General features: G+C 35.8%; 1 protein-coding gene across 1 annotated transcript in view; it reads left to right on the top strand.

Annotated features, from left to right (window-relative positions):
* The window catches only part of LOC136827244 (transient receptor potential cation channel subfamily M member 2-like), a 40,932-nt gene that overhangs the window by 7,182 nt on the left and 20,625 nt on the right, over nucleotides 1-13,125 (top strand). The window contains exons 5-12 of the mRNA XM_067085017.1: nucleotides 340-529; nucleotides 2,641-2,858; nucleotides 4,191-4,292; nucleotides 6,120-6,232; nucleotides 8,194-8,304; nucleotides 9,230-9,439; nucleotides 9,894-9,999; nucleotides 11,654-11,765. Coding sequence (XP_066941118.1) covers nucleotides 340-529; nucleotides 2,641-2,858; nucleotides 4,191-4,292; nucleotides 6,120-6,232; nucleotides 8,194-8,304; nucleotides 9,230-9,439; nucleotides 9,894-9,999; nucleotides 11,654-11,765 — 1,162 coding nt within the window. The remainder of the gene's footprint in view (nucleotides 1-339; nucleotides 530-2,640; nucleotides 2,859-4,190; nucleotides 4,293-6,119; nucleotides 6,233-8,193; nucleotides 8,305-9,229; nucleotides 9,440-9,893; nucleotides 10,000-11,653; nucleotides 11,766-13,125) is intronic.

Here is a 13,125-nt window from a genome sequence, read left to right on the forward strand (position 1 = left end):
TTATAGTCTGTTAACTCTGTCCATAAAGGTTTTCACCTGAAGATTTAGAAAAGAAGAAAGATGTATGAAAGAGTTTGTACCGAGAAAGCTGAAGGTAAAATGAAATAAGGTAGTATGCAGAGCAGGAGACAGGGATATTTAGTGTTATTTGGGGTGGTCCAAGGGGAGCGAAGCCCCCCTGGCCAGGTCAGGGACTGGCGCCCTAAGTTAGGTTAGGAAGGTGAGGTCTGGTTAGGTCAGGACACGGCATTCTAGGGAAGGCTAGGGTCTCCCACTTCTACCTCTGTCTCCCTACTCTGCGTCCGCTCCATTAATTATTATTATAAAATCTTTTTTTAGGGTTCCCGAGCTGTCTCGGCACATGTAGTGCCGCCGGGGTCAAGCGGAAGTAGGACGGATCCTTTCCTGGAGTCCTACCCGAAAACCCGACGGGATTCCTTCGTGGAAGTCTCGTGGAATCCCCAGGACCACATCAAAGCGTTGCCGACGGATTCCTACGGAACGCTCAGCTTCGACAATGAGAGTTTCGGTATGTGTGAGTTTTATTTTTTTTTTTTTTACTTATTTATGTCCAGCAAGATATTTACGCTAGAATTAGGGTGGCTTTTAGAGAGAAACAGCACAGCTGTCACTGTTACATTCATTCTGTAACTCCTGAACTGAGGCTGAAACAGTTCTCTTTCTTCTTCCGTTATTCTACTAAAACATGTCTGTACAAATGTATTTATTCATTAATTTATGTATTTATTTTATTTATTTACCTTGTTATTCTATTAAAACATGTATACTGTATGCACAATTTTATTTATTCATTTCTGGGGAAAAACATTTTCACAAGCCCATACACCTGTGGAGATTCAGCTGACGTTTGCAGCTGGGTCAAGTTTAATATAAGAACTGTATGAAAGATGTGTCTTTGACTGCAGTTTCCATGAAGAATCCACCTCAGTGCGCTGGATGCTATAACAGTACGTTTGTACAGGCTGCCCAAGGGTAAGAGCCTGTGGTGGCATAAGGCCAGCTTATGCTAAAAGAAGAAGAAGCGGTACGCTGCATTGCAAGAAAATTGAGGCATTATGTTGATGTAAATAAATGTATTTGCTTGCGTTGAGAAAGCTTAGGTTGCATGAAGACATTTTTTGAGTATCAGTTATAGAAGAAAATAAATATTTAATATTATTTCTGTTCTATTTTTCACATAGATTCCCACTGAAGTACTTTCATCTCTGAGGCTATAAGAATCCACACTCATTCGCCCCTCTTATTCGCCAAGATCAATATAATAACACAATTTTGAAGCGTAACTTTTTGCCATTTTTTTTCTTGGATCGCAATGTCTGCATATCTCTGTCCTTGAGACACTCAAATTACAGCCACGTGACCTGTTTCTCTCTCTCTCTCTCTCTCTCTCTCTCTCTCTCTCTCTCTCTCTCTCTCTCTCTCTCTCTTCTAATGATGCTGACATGAAGTCAGTGAAGTCACTGATTTTTTTCACTGATTTATTTTATTTTTTATTGCAACATATGTTGATTTTTTTTGCTTTGATGACTGACTTAAATTCAGTGAAGTTACGAAATTTTTATTTTTCAGTGCAACGTGATTTATTTATTTATTTTTTGCTTTAATGATGCTGACATAAATTCAGTAGAGTCATTAAATTTTTACAATTTTTTATTGCAACGTGATCTGTTGAAGCTTTTTTTTTTTTTTTTTTTTTTTTTTTTTGATGACACCTGACGTGAACTCAGTGGAATCACTGACTTTTCATTTTTTATTTCCCTCCATGACGACTTTTCATGGGGATATATTGGGAGGAAAAGGTCGTTTGGATTTTAATTGATAATCATCATTAATCATCTGTGCCAATCAGCACTTAGCTCTCGCCGTTCCGGACGTCGCCCATACATCAATCAAAATAAATATGACATTACCCCATCAGTCTCCATTACGTTTGACAGGTTTCATATCTGTCTGTCTGTATGCTGGAGGTCTCCTGCCTATCGAGCTATATATCATATATATTTCTCTACATTTAGATTTATTCGTATTTACAGTTAAAAGGTAAATACCAGTGGATAAAGTTGGGATGAGTGAGATGCGTAAACACACAAACACATGTATTGTTTGTGTGTATGTGGAAGTTTTACTGCACAGATGAAGTATGAATCTGACAGGAATTTTGTGTTATTTTTATTTTTTGAGCCACAATTTGTTACGGAAACTAGTGAATGGAAACTAGTGAATATATATATATATATATATATATATATATATATATATATATATATATATATATATATATATATATATGTGTGTGTGTGTGTGTGTGTGTGTGTACACACACTTATGTATGGGGGTGTATAGTTTCTGTTGTATAATTGCAATGCAATAACAAAAAGCGAAAATATTGTACAGCTGTATGACTTTGTAAGAATCAACTTTCTGAATACTGTACAGATATATCATAACAATGTGGTAACCACAAGAATTACCATACACGCAGACATTTAACACAACTTCCCACTGTCATTCTCCAAAGATTTAGCATGAAAAGTCTATAGAAATTATGGAAAACAAAAGAAGAAGAAGAATTCTAAAGCATCAACTGTAATTTTACCCATATTATTTTTCCGGTTCCAGACGCCATTCAACCCGTCCACTACCTGAGACTCTCCGACGACTCCCAAATCGCCTACGTGAAGGAAGGCTCCGAGCCCGAAGTCCTGAGGCTCCTGAAGAAGTACTGGAGCTTCCTGGAGCCTCACTGGCCCAACCTGGTCATCTCGATCACGGGGGACACCCTGGCCTCGGGAATCGACGGCTTCAAGAGGGAGAAACTCCTGTCGGTGTTGATCAAGGTGGGTTTTTGTCACCCTTTTTAATTTTTTTTTTTTTTTGGATGTTTGAGTGACGTTTTAATCTGGATGGTGAGTTATAATGACGATGACGAATGCTGGATGTTTACATGGCTTTTTAATCTGGATGATGAGTTATAATGACGATGGTGAATGCTGGATTGTTATGTGGCGTTCTGATCTGGATGATGAATTATAATGACAATAGTGAATGCTGGATGTTTATATGACGTTTTAGTCTGGATGGTGAGTTATAATGACGATGACGAATGCTGGATATTTATATGATGTTGTAATCTGGATGATGAGGTATAATGATGATGAATACTGAATATGTATATGACGTTTTAATCTGGATGGTGAATTATAATGATGACGAATGCGATGTTTATGTGACGTTCTATTCTGTATGATGAATTATAATGACGATGATGAATGTTGGATGTTTATATGACTTTTAGTCAGGATGATGAGTTATAATGACGATGACGAATGCTGGATGTTAATATGACGTTTTAGTCTGGATGATGAAATATAACGATAGTAAATGATGAATGTGTTGTGACGTTTTAATCTGGATGGTGAATTATAATAATGATGACGAATGCGATGTTTGTGTGACGTTATAATCTGGATAATGAATTATAATGATGACGAATGCGGGATGTTTATGTGACTTTTTAATCTGATGATGAGTTATAGTGACGATGATGATGCTGGGTCATGACTGTCATGATATTGGTAATGTTGGTGATAATGATGGTGATGATAACACTGGATTTTTAGGTGACTTTTTAATCTGGATGATGAATTATAGTGACGATGATGATGCTGGGTCATGATGGTGATGATTATGATGATAATGGTAATGATGATGATAACGATGGTGGCGATAACGCTATTGATGATGATGACAGTGAAACTGACATTGAGAACGAAATTCATGCCAGTGGTGATAATATATGATGACAGTAATAATGACAATAATGAAAGCAATATTGGTGAAGATGACCATTAAATTAACAATGAAAATGAAAAATTTTCTTCTTTGCGTTAACAAAAATATTTCCTTCAGTTTTTCAGGCTTTGGTGATGATGAATAACAAGAGTCATAATGACGATAACGAAAATTATAATGATGACAATGACAATGAAATTAACAATGAAAACGAAAAGTTTTTTTCTATGTTTTAACGAAAAATTATTTCCATTAGTTTTTAGGTTATAATGACATTAAATGATAACGGAAATAATGACGGTAATGAAAACGATAGTGATGACAATGAACTGAATTCTACAGTGAAGACTAAAAGCTCTTTCTTTCTCATTATTCAGGCTGTGAAATCCACCAACGCCTGCCTGGTCACTGACGGTCTGGATGTAGGATACACTCGCCTTGTGGGCAAAGTTGTTTCCAAAGCACAGTTCCTGCACGAAGTATGTAATAATTATTCATTACTTTTGAAAGAATTCAGTTATGCATTTACCCTTCATTACACGCATGTCAATGTGAAATGAATGCTGCACGAAGTATCTATTAATTATGCATTGCCTTTGGGGTAATTCATTATACATTTACTTCATTTCACTTGTGCAACCGAGAAATGAATACTGCATGAAGTATGTATTAATTATTCATTGCTTTTGAAAGAATTCAATTATACATTTACCCTCGAGTAACCGAGAAATGAATACTGCATAAACTATGTATTAATTATTCATTGCTTTTGGGGCAATTCATTATACATTTACCCCTCATTATACTCGTGTCACCGAGAAATGAATATATACTGCATGAACGATGTATTAATTATTCATTGCTTTTGGGGCAGTTCATTATACATTTACCTTCATTACACTCGAGTAACCGTGAAATGAATACTATATGAAGTATGTATTAATTATTCATTACTTACGAAAAAATTCAATTATAAACCCTTCGTTATTAACGTTATTAATTTTCAAGAATTCAGTTATACATTTACCATTCGTTACACTCGTGTAACTGAGAAATGAATACAGGATGAACTATGTATTAATTATTCATTGCTTTTGGGGCAATTCGTTATACATTTACCTTCATTACACTCGAGTAACCGTGAAATGAATACTGTTTGAAGTATGTATTAAATATTCATTACTTTTGAAAATTCAGTTATAAATTTACCCTTCGTTACACTCGTGTAACCGAGAAATGAATATTGCATGAAATATGTATTAATTATTCATTACTTTTGAAAGAATTCAGTTATACATTTACCCGTCATTACACGCGTGTAACTGAGAAATGAATACTGCATGAACTATGTATTAAATATTCATTGCTTTTGAGGTAATCCATTATGCATTTACCTTCATTTCACTCGAATAACCGAGAAATGAATACTGCATGAAGTATATATTAATTATTCATTACTTTTGAAAGAATTCAATTTTACATTTACCCTTCATTACACTCGAGTAACCGAGAAATGAATACTGCATGAAATATGTATTAAATATTCATTGCTTTTTGGGGCAATTCAGTATACATTTTCCCTTCATCACACTCAAGTAACTGAGAAATTGATACTGCATGAAGTGTGTGTGAATTGCTCAGCACTGTCGAGGTAAATTCATTATACATTTACCCATCATTATACTCAACAAACTGAGAAAATTAAATTGTTTCGGTAATACTGCAGAATAGTTGCCATAAGTATCTTTCTGTTATGTACGAAGTTCACTTTGTCCCCCTCCCCCGACCAGGTCAGGGCACAGTGCCCTTGGATAGATTAGGTTAGATTAGCTTAGGATGTTGTGCTTTTATAATTTGTTTAATAACTGTTGCCCTTAACTGTTATTCTTAACTGTATACGCACAAACTTGTCTATGTACTTTTCTCACAATTTAGCTTATAAATTATCAATTTTTTACCATTTTTTGTTGCAATATACTTTTTTTTTTTCATACCCTAAAACCCATTTGGAAATACTGAAAAATAGTTGCTTTACTATTCCCGGCATCTCGTTTTGGGCTATACCAGCCAGGTCAGGACAAGGCAGCCTAGGCTAGGTTGGGTGAAAGTTAGGTTAGGGTAAGATGTATCTATGTTTAATTGTCTTGTATCTGTTTGTAAACAGGCTGCGACCCAGAGAAATATCGAACGTAACTTTTCTACACTGTAACCCGTTCTCTCTCTCTCTCTCTCTCTCTCTCTCTCTCTCTCTCTCTCTCTCTCTCTCTGAGGATGATATAAAATGGATGATTTTGACTAAATTGCAGATCCATGGACAAACTGTACCAGAAATCAAGTGCCTTGGGATTGTTCCATACGGCCGATTCAGAGGTGGCCCAGTCTCCTTCAAGAACAAAGGGAGAATACTTCACTTGAGCGAGTAAGTATAAGAACAGTTGTAAAGCTAGTGTTGTATAAAGTCCAAAAACCTGATTTGCCTTCAAAAGTATGACGAGAAGACAGGCACGTCTAAAACCGCGCCATTTTCAGTCCCAAAAAAGAAAGAAGATAGAAAAAAAAGGCTAGTGTTGTTAAAGTCCCAAAACCTGACACGCTGGCAAAAGCATGACCGTGACGAATACATAGGTACACTCGGAAACCACAATCTCCGACCCACCTAGGTCGTGCTCCGAGTTTATGAGCGGAGCCTTTCTGGACGGCGGGCCACGCCAACTATCACGGATTGAAACGCACTCGAACACTTCTTGAACTCTTCCCGATTTTGTTTTGGGTGTTTTTTTTTTATGATTTTGTTGCATATAATGCAAAGCAGTCATGGTATGATTGTATAGACAACACTGTTGAATTCTACAATCTGTATAATATCGAAACGAAGAAAAAATGCCGAAACTGCCGGGTTCTTTTTAGGAAGGGGGTGGGGTGAAGGGTAGAATCTGTTCAGAAAGGCCCCAATCATAAACTCGGAGCACGACCTAGGTGGGTCGGAGATTGTGGTTTCCGAGTGTACATCTATAAACGAGCCATTTTCAGTCCCTAAAAAAGAAGGAAGAAGATAGGAAAATCATGAAAAAGATAAGAACAATTCTAAGGCTAGTGTTGTATGAAGTCCAAAAATCTGATTTGTTTTCTACACTCCGCAGGGGGCTAGTGCTGTCAGTTCACCCCACATGGTGCACTGTAAGCATCACTTAAGTCTCCTTACAGCGTCCCTTCGGCCCCTAGCTGCAACCCCTTTCATTCCTTTTACTGTACCTCCACTCGTATTCTCTCTTCCATCTCGCTATCCACCCTCTCCTAACACTTGTTTCATAGTGCAGCTGCGAGGTTTTCCTCCTGTTACACCTTTCAACCCGTTCTACTCTCGCTCTCAGTTTCCCTTTCATTGCTGAATGACCTCGTAGGTCCCAGTGCTAGACCTCTGGCTTAAATTCTACATTCCATTCCATTCCATCTACAAACGCGCCATTTTCAGTCCCCAAAAGGGAAGAAGAAGACAGAAAAGTCTTGAAATAGATAGCCCAGGTTTCTTTAAGGATCCTGCAGCCTTCGTCTGTGTTGACAGACTGAGGCCTTAATCTCTGTTCTGTGTGATGAGGCTGAGAGGGAAAACTTGATGGTGATTTGATGGGAGGTCCGAGACTTAATCATTATGCATAAGCTTCTAATCACACGGCGAAATTTGGCGACGTTTTTTATTAAGGAAAGGACATGAAAACATGTTTCCTATGGGTGATGTGAATCTCGGCGGAGACAGATTTGTTTGTTCGGCAGTATTTTCGGTTTTTAGAAAACGAATAATTACAAGTCATATTTAGGTCTTTTTTATCAACTTGCTTTTTTTTTTTGTTTATTAAAATAAAAGTTGGTTTTCTTTGCTTTGCCCTTTTTAAAATGGCCTTTATTTGCACTATTTCTCATGCAGATTCTTTTCGTCTTTTGATGGTTGCTTCTCGCGTAAATTTCCCGTAGGGGAGTAGTGTCACCAGTGCACCTCAGGAGGTGCACTGTAGGCATCACCTAAGGTTCTTTGCAGCGCCTCTTCGACCCCTAGCTGCAACCCATTTCATTCCTTGTGCTGTACCTCCGTTCATATTATCTTTCTTCCTCCATCTTACTTTCCACCCTCTCCTAATAACTGTTTTTCATAATACAGCTGCCAGGTTTTTCTCCTGTTAAACATTTAAAAACATTTTTACTCTAAATTTCCCTTTCAGAGCTGAACGACCCGATAGGTCCCAGCGCCTGTCCTTTGGCCTAAATTTTATATTTTCCATTATATTCCTCGCCTAAATTTACCCTTTCTTTTGATAAGTCATTCTCATATAAATTTATTGATCCTTTCCTTAGCCCAGTCATTTTAATTTACTTTTGTCTCATCAGGAGTGGAACCACCGATACACCCGGTCTGCCCGGTCTGGACAGGAATCATACGCATCTATTCCTGGTCGACAACGGCTTCTGTCACGAGAAAGCAAGCGCCGATAATTTTCGGTAAGTTTCAAACATATATATTCATACACATGCCTATGCTTCAGTATGTATACACACAAACGTAAATCATTAGATGATTTTTAATTGCAGAGCCGTCCTTTGTCATTAGTGACCTGTGTTAGCTCTTAAATGAATAAAAATTTTACGTATTTTCTTGTTAAAGTCATGTCATTTAGGAATAGGCAAAACATTTTGCGCAAAAATAGTTTTGACAGTATTATTGTCTCAAGAAAGAGTTCCTTGCATATATGGAAGACATGACGTCTACTTATTGGACAATTAAGGGTGCATGTGGGAATTTCCTAAATGAACAAGAAATTTTATGTAAGAATAAAGTATTCTGATTCCATGTCACGACAGAGTCCATAGTATTTATTGAAATTATTCATAAATATTTTGTCTGAAAAAGATATCAGTTGCTTTGTTATGTCAATACAGAATTCTAACTCACAAGTAAATAAAAGTTTCCATTCTTGAGTAAACAAAACAGTTTCTATTCATTCGTAAATAAGAGTTTCCATTCATAAACACACATCCCGTAGGGTGGTAGACTGCCGTCAGTGCACCTCATGCGGTGCACTGTAGGCATTACTTAAGGTTCTTTCCAGCGTTCCTTCGGCCCTTAGCTGCAACCCCCTTTCGTTCCTTTTACTGTACCTCCTTTCATATTCTCTTTCTTCCAAGTTGCTTTCCACCCTCTCCTAACAACTGATTCATAGTGCAACTGCTTTGAGGTTTGACGCCTGTTGCACCTTTCAGAACGTTTACTGTCAATTTCCTTTTCAGCGCTGAATGACCTCATAGGTCCCAGTGTTTGGCCTTTGGCCTCAATTCTATATTGATATTCAATTCATATTTCAATTATAAGTACATCGAACGTTTTATGAATGAATGAAGTAACCCCGGTTTCTTTTCCCAACGGCAGATCCCGCTTACTGAACGACATCCAAGAGAAGCCTCCTATGGGTTTCGGCATTCCCGTCGTGGTCCTGTTGCTGGAGGGCGGGTTCCTCGCCATCAAGCAGTGCCAGATGGCACTCCGGAGGCAGAACCCCGTCATGGTCGTTGAGGGAACTGGGAGAGGGGCAGACCTCCTCGCTTACGCGGCCAGTCGGTATTCGTTGCCGATGAAAGTGTAAGGAGCTGAATATAACTGCGTGTATGGCTGGAAGGTTTTGCAATATTTTCATAGGGAAATAATGCATATGGCTGAATAGGTTGGCCTTATGCCAGCATCCGTCTTAGCGTTGGGTGGCCCCTAGGTGTTAAAAGGGTATGAGAACCTAGTGTGGACCTCTGGACTCATTTTGGAGGAAAGTGAGACTAATTGTGTGTATCTTGAACTTGAAGTGGCTCAGATTGGTTTATTTTATTGCTAAGGAATTTTGATTTCTTCCTCAGAATGCTTTAATATTCTGACCTTTAGAATATATGACCCATATGGTCACACACACACACAACACACACACGTCTAATTTTATTCCATGCAAGAAAAATTTTTGAGAGGAAAGACTCATTTAATTTTATGGAAGGAAAATTAGGAGAGAGAGAGAGAGAGAGAGAGACTAAATTTCAAAAAATTATTCTAGGGAAGGAAAAGTCTCAGTGAGGCAAAACCACACGGAGGAACAGCTTCAGGACATCCGGGATCGTGTTTCTCAGTTTCTACCTGACCTGGATGAGGAAAGATGCCAGGTCGGATATTATTATTGTTTGTTAACTTAATACAATACTGGTAAGATTACTTTCAGAAAAATATTGTTTTATTTTACTTTAAAAGTGGTTGTAGGTTAGTAATCTGTTACTCTGTAAGTAGACATCTTTTGAAATGATCATTGTTTTGCTTTGAAAGTACTATTTGTAATTTTTATAAAAAAAAACTTAATGCAGTCTTGTTTATAATTTTATTAGAATCATATTTTCTTCCTTTCGCTTATTGTAGCATTTGTTGTCCTCTGTATTTTATGTAAGTTTTCTTAGTTCCTTTTTAGTTTTCTGTAAAAGAAATCTGTTGTGCCGGCTTTGTCCTCCGCACTTTTTTCTGTCCGCACTTCTGAGGCTAGAGGGCTGCAAATTATTATGTTGACCATCCACCCTCCAATCATCAAACTTACCAAATTGCAGCCCTCTAGCCTCAGTAGTTTTTATTTTATTTATGGTTAAAGTTTCTATAATCGTGCTTCTGGCAACGATGTAGGATACGCTACCATCGGGCCGCGGCTCATACAGCATTATACCGAGACCACCGAAAGATAGATCTATTTTCGGTGGCCTTGATTATACGCTGTAGCGGCTGTACAGAAAACTAGATTGCGCCGAAGAAAATTTGGCTCATTTTTACTTGTTTTTTGCTGTTTGTAAAAGAAAATTTTACTCCTCAGAAACGTTTTTAGCGAACAAATAGTCAATTTGGCTTATTGCAAAATGTTGTTTGTTGCTTGTGAGTAACTGCAAAATTTTGATCCCCGTACTTGGTTTGCCTTTACGAGTTCCGTAACTTTAACTGAACTTTTATCAGTTTTAATTTTCTTCTTCTTCTTCTTCTTCTTCTTCTTCTTCTTCTTCTTCTTCTTCTTCTTCTTCTTCTTCTTCTTCTTCTTCTTATTATTATTATTATTATTATTATTATTATTATTATTATTATTATTATTATTATTATTATTATTATTATTATTATGGGAACAAGCTGGGAAGAAGATTATTAATTATTATATTATTATTATTATTATGCTTCTTCTTCTTCTTCTTCTTCGTCTTATTATTATTATTATTATTGAAAATAAAAGCTATTTCTACGGCATTTAATTTGTATAGAGTCTTCTGTATTCGTCCTACAATCTTCTCATAAGCGTGTAGGTGGTACATCAAGTTTCCTATGGACATGTAAAGATTTTCTGTTGTCTCAGTTTAAACTGAGACAGCAGAAAATCTTTGCATGTCCATAGGAAATTCGATACAGTAGGTACACGCTGTCGAGGAGAAGATTGTAAGACGACTAGAGAACGCTCTATACAAATTAAATGCCGTAGAAGTAGCTGTGTTATTATTATTATTATTATTATTATTATTATTATTATTATTATTATTATTATTATTATTATTGATAAGAAATTCACAATCTCGTGAAAAATAATCTGTGTAATAAAAACCCACAATTTTATAGTAAATTATATTACTATGTAAAATAATCAAAGACTTTCGAAACACCTGAACGGAGTCCGTCATCAGTGGTATTATTATTATTTATTATTATTATTATTATTATTATTATTATTATTATTATTATTATTATTATTATTATTATCATCCCTGACGTGGTTTGCAATCTTATTCACCAATTTCGCCGCAGGAGTGTGCTCAGGCTGTAGCAGAATGCTGCGAAATGGGAAAACTGATAACGGTGTTTAACATCAACGCCGACACTGGCATGGAGAAGTCAATATTGCGAGCCTTGCTCACGGGTAGGTGGAAATGACGACCGTTTATATTTCTAAATGCAAAATTTTGTTTGTGACGAATCTTTTGTGAAATTGTTGTTGAAAACAGGAGTTTAAAATTTTGGGACACGAATTTCTCTGAAATAATTTAAGGAAAATGTTATTTTAAAAATGTGAGAATGAAGACGGTACCATATATTTCTAAATGCTAAATTTTTATTGGTGGCGAATCTTTTATGAGATTGTTGCGGAAAATAGGAGAGTTTTAAATTTTGAGGTACCAATTTCTCTGAAATAGTTTAAGGTAAGTGTTGTAAAAAATGTGAAAATGAAGATGGTACTATATATATCTAAATGCAAAATTTTATTTTTGACGAATCTTTTATGAAATTGTTGCGGAAAATAGGAGTTTAAAATTTTGGGGTACGAATTTCTCCTGAAATAATTTAAGGTAAATGTTGTAAAAATGTGAAAATGAAGACAGTACTTTATATTTCTAAATGCAAAATTTTTTTTTTTTTGGCGAATCTTGATAAAATTGTTACGGAAAATATGCAAGTTTAAAATTTTGGGACATGAATTTTTCTTTAAATGTTGCAGGGTAAATGTCAGGAAAATATTTGAATAAAAAGGAAGATCTTTCAAGAAATGTTACAGAAAATGAAAAATGAATCTTTCTTATAAGTTTAAGAGAATTCTCTATGAAAAGATAATAAAATCAAAGATATAAATTTAAGTAGACAAATGATTAAAAATAATAAGTCAGGGATAAGGTGGCTAGATGAATTGAATAACTCTCATTAAAACAAAAAGCTCAGTGAATATTTCTCCAGAAATTAACATATTTTGAAATAAAATAAAATTTATATAAGACTTGCATTAGATAATTAATGTTGAAAATGACTGATTCTCAAAATTTTCGGTCACGAATGCTAGGAGTCTTGTATTAAGAATTATAAGTGGTTAAAAATTTATGAAAAATCATTTTATTGCGTTCATGAGTCATTTTGTTGTCTCGGGAATGAAATCATATCCTATTTCCCCGTCATGTAATAAATGTAAATTTCCATTCATTTCATTTATCTTTCACGTCATAATTTTTCGTTCTGTTTAATGGCGTTTCTCCTTTCCGATATAAGTTTCCAATTTTATACATTTCTCTTTCATGTTGTCTTTCATGCTACAGGTTTTCATCAATTGGATGATATTTCTCTGTTCGCAATTATCTTTTTTTTATTGTCACTGTCTTATGCTTTAATTTGGCCACTAAAAATCACTTCTCTTCTGTCCTATTAATTTTCATAAATTCCATGATGTATCTCTTTCATAATTATCTCCTTGGTGTCACTTTTTACGTTCTAATTTTTCACTTTGTAAATGTCAT

Source organism: Macrobrachium rosenbergii, chromosome 41 (genome assembly GCF_040412425.1).
Source record: "Macrobrachium rosenbergii isolate ZJJX-2024 chromosome 41, ASM4041242v1, whole genome shotgun sequence".
NCBI lineage: Eukaryota > Metazoa > Arthropoda > Malacostraca > Decapoda > Palaemonidae > Macrobrachium > Macrobrachium rosenbergii.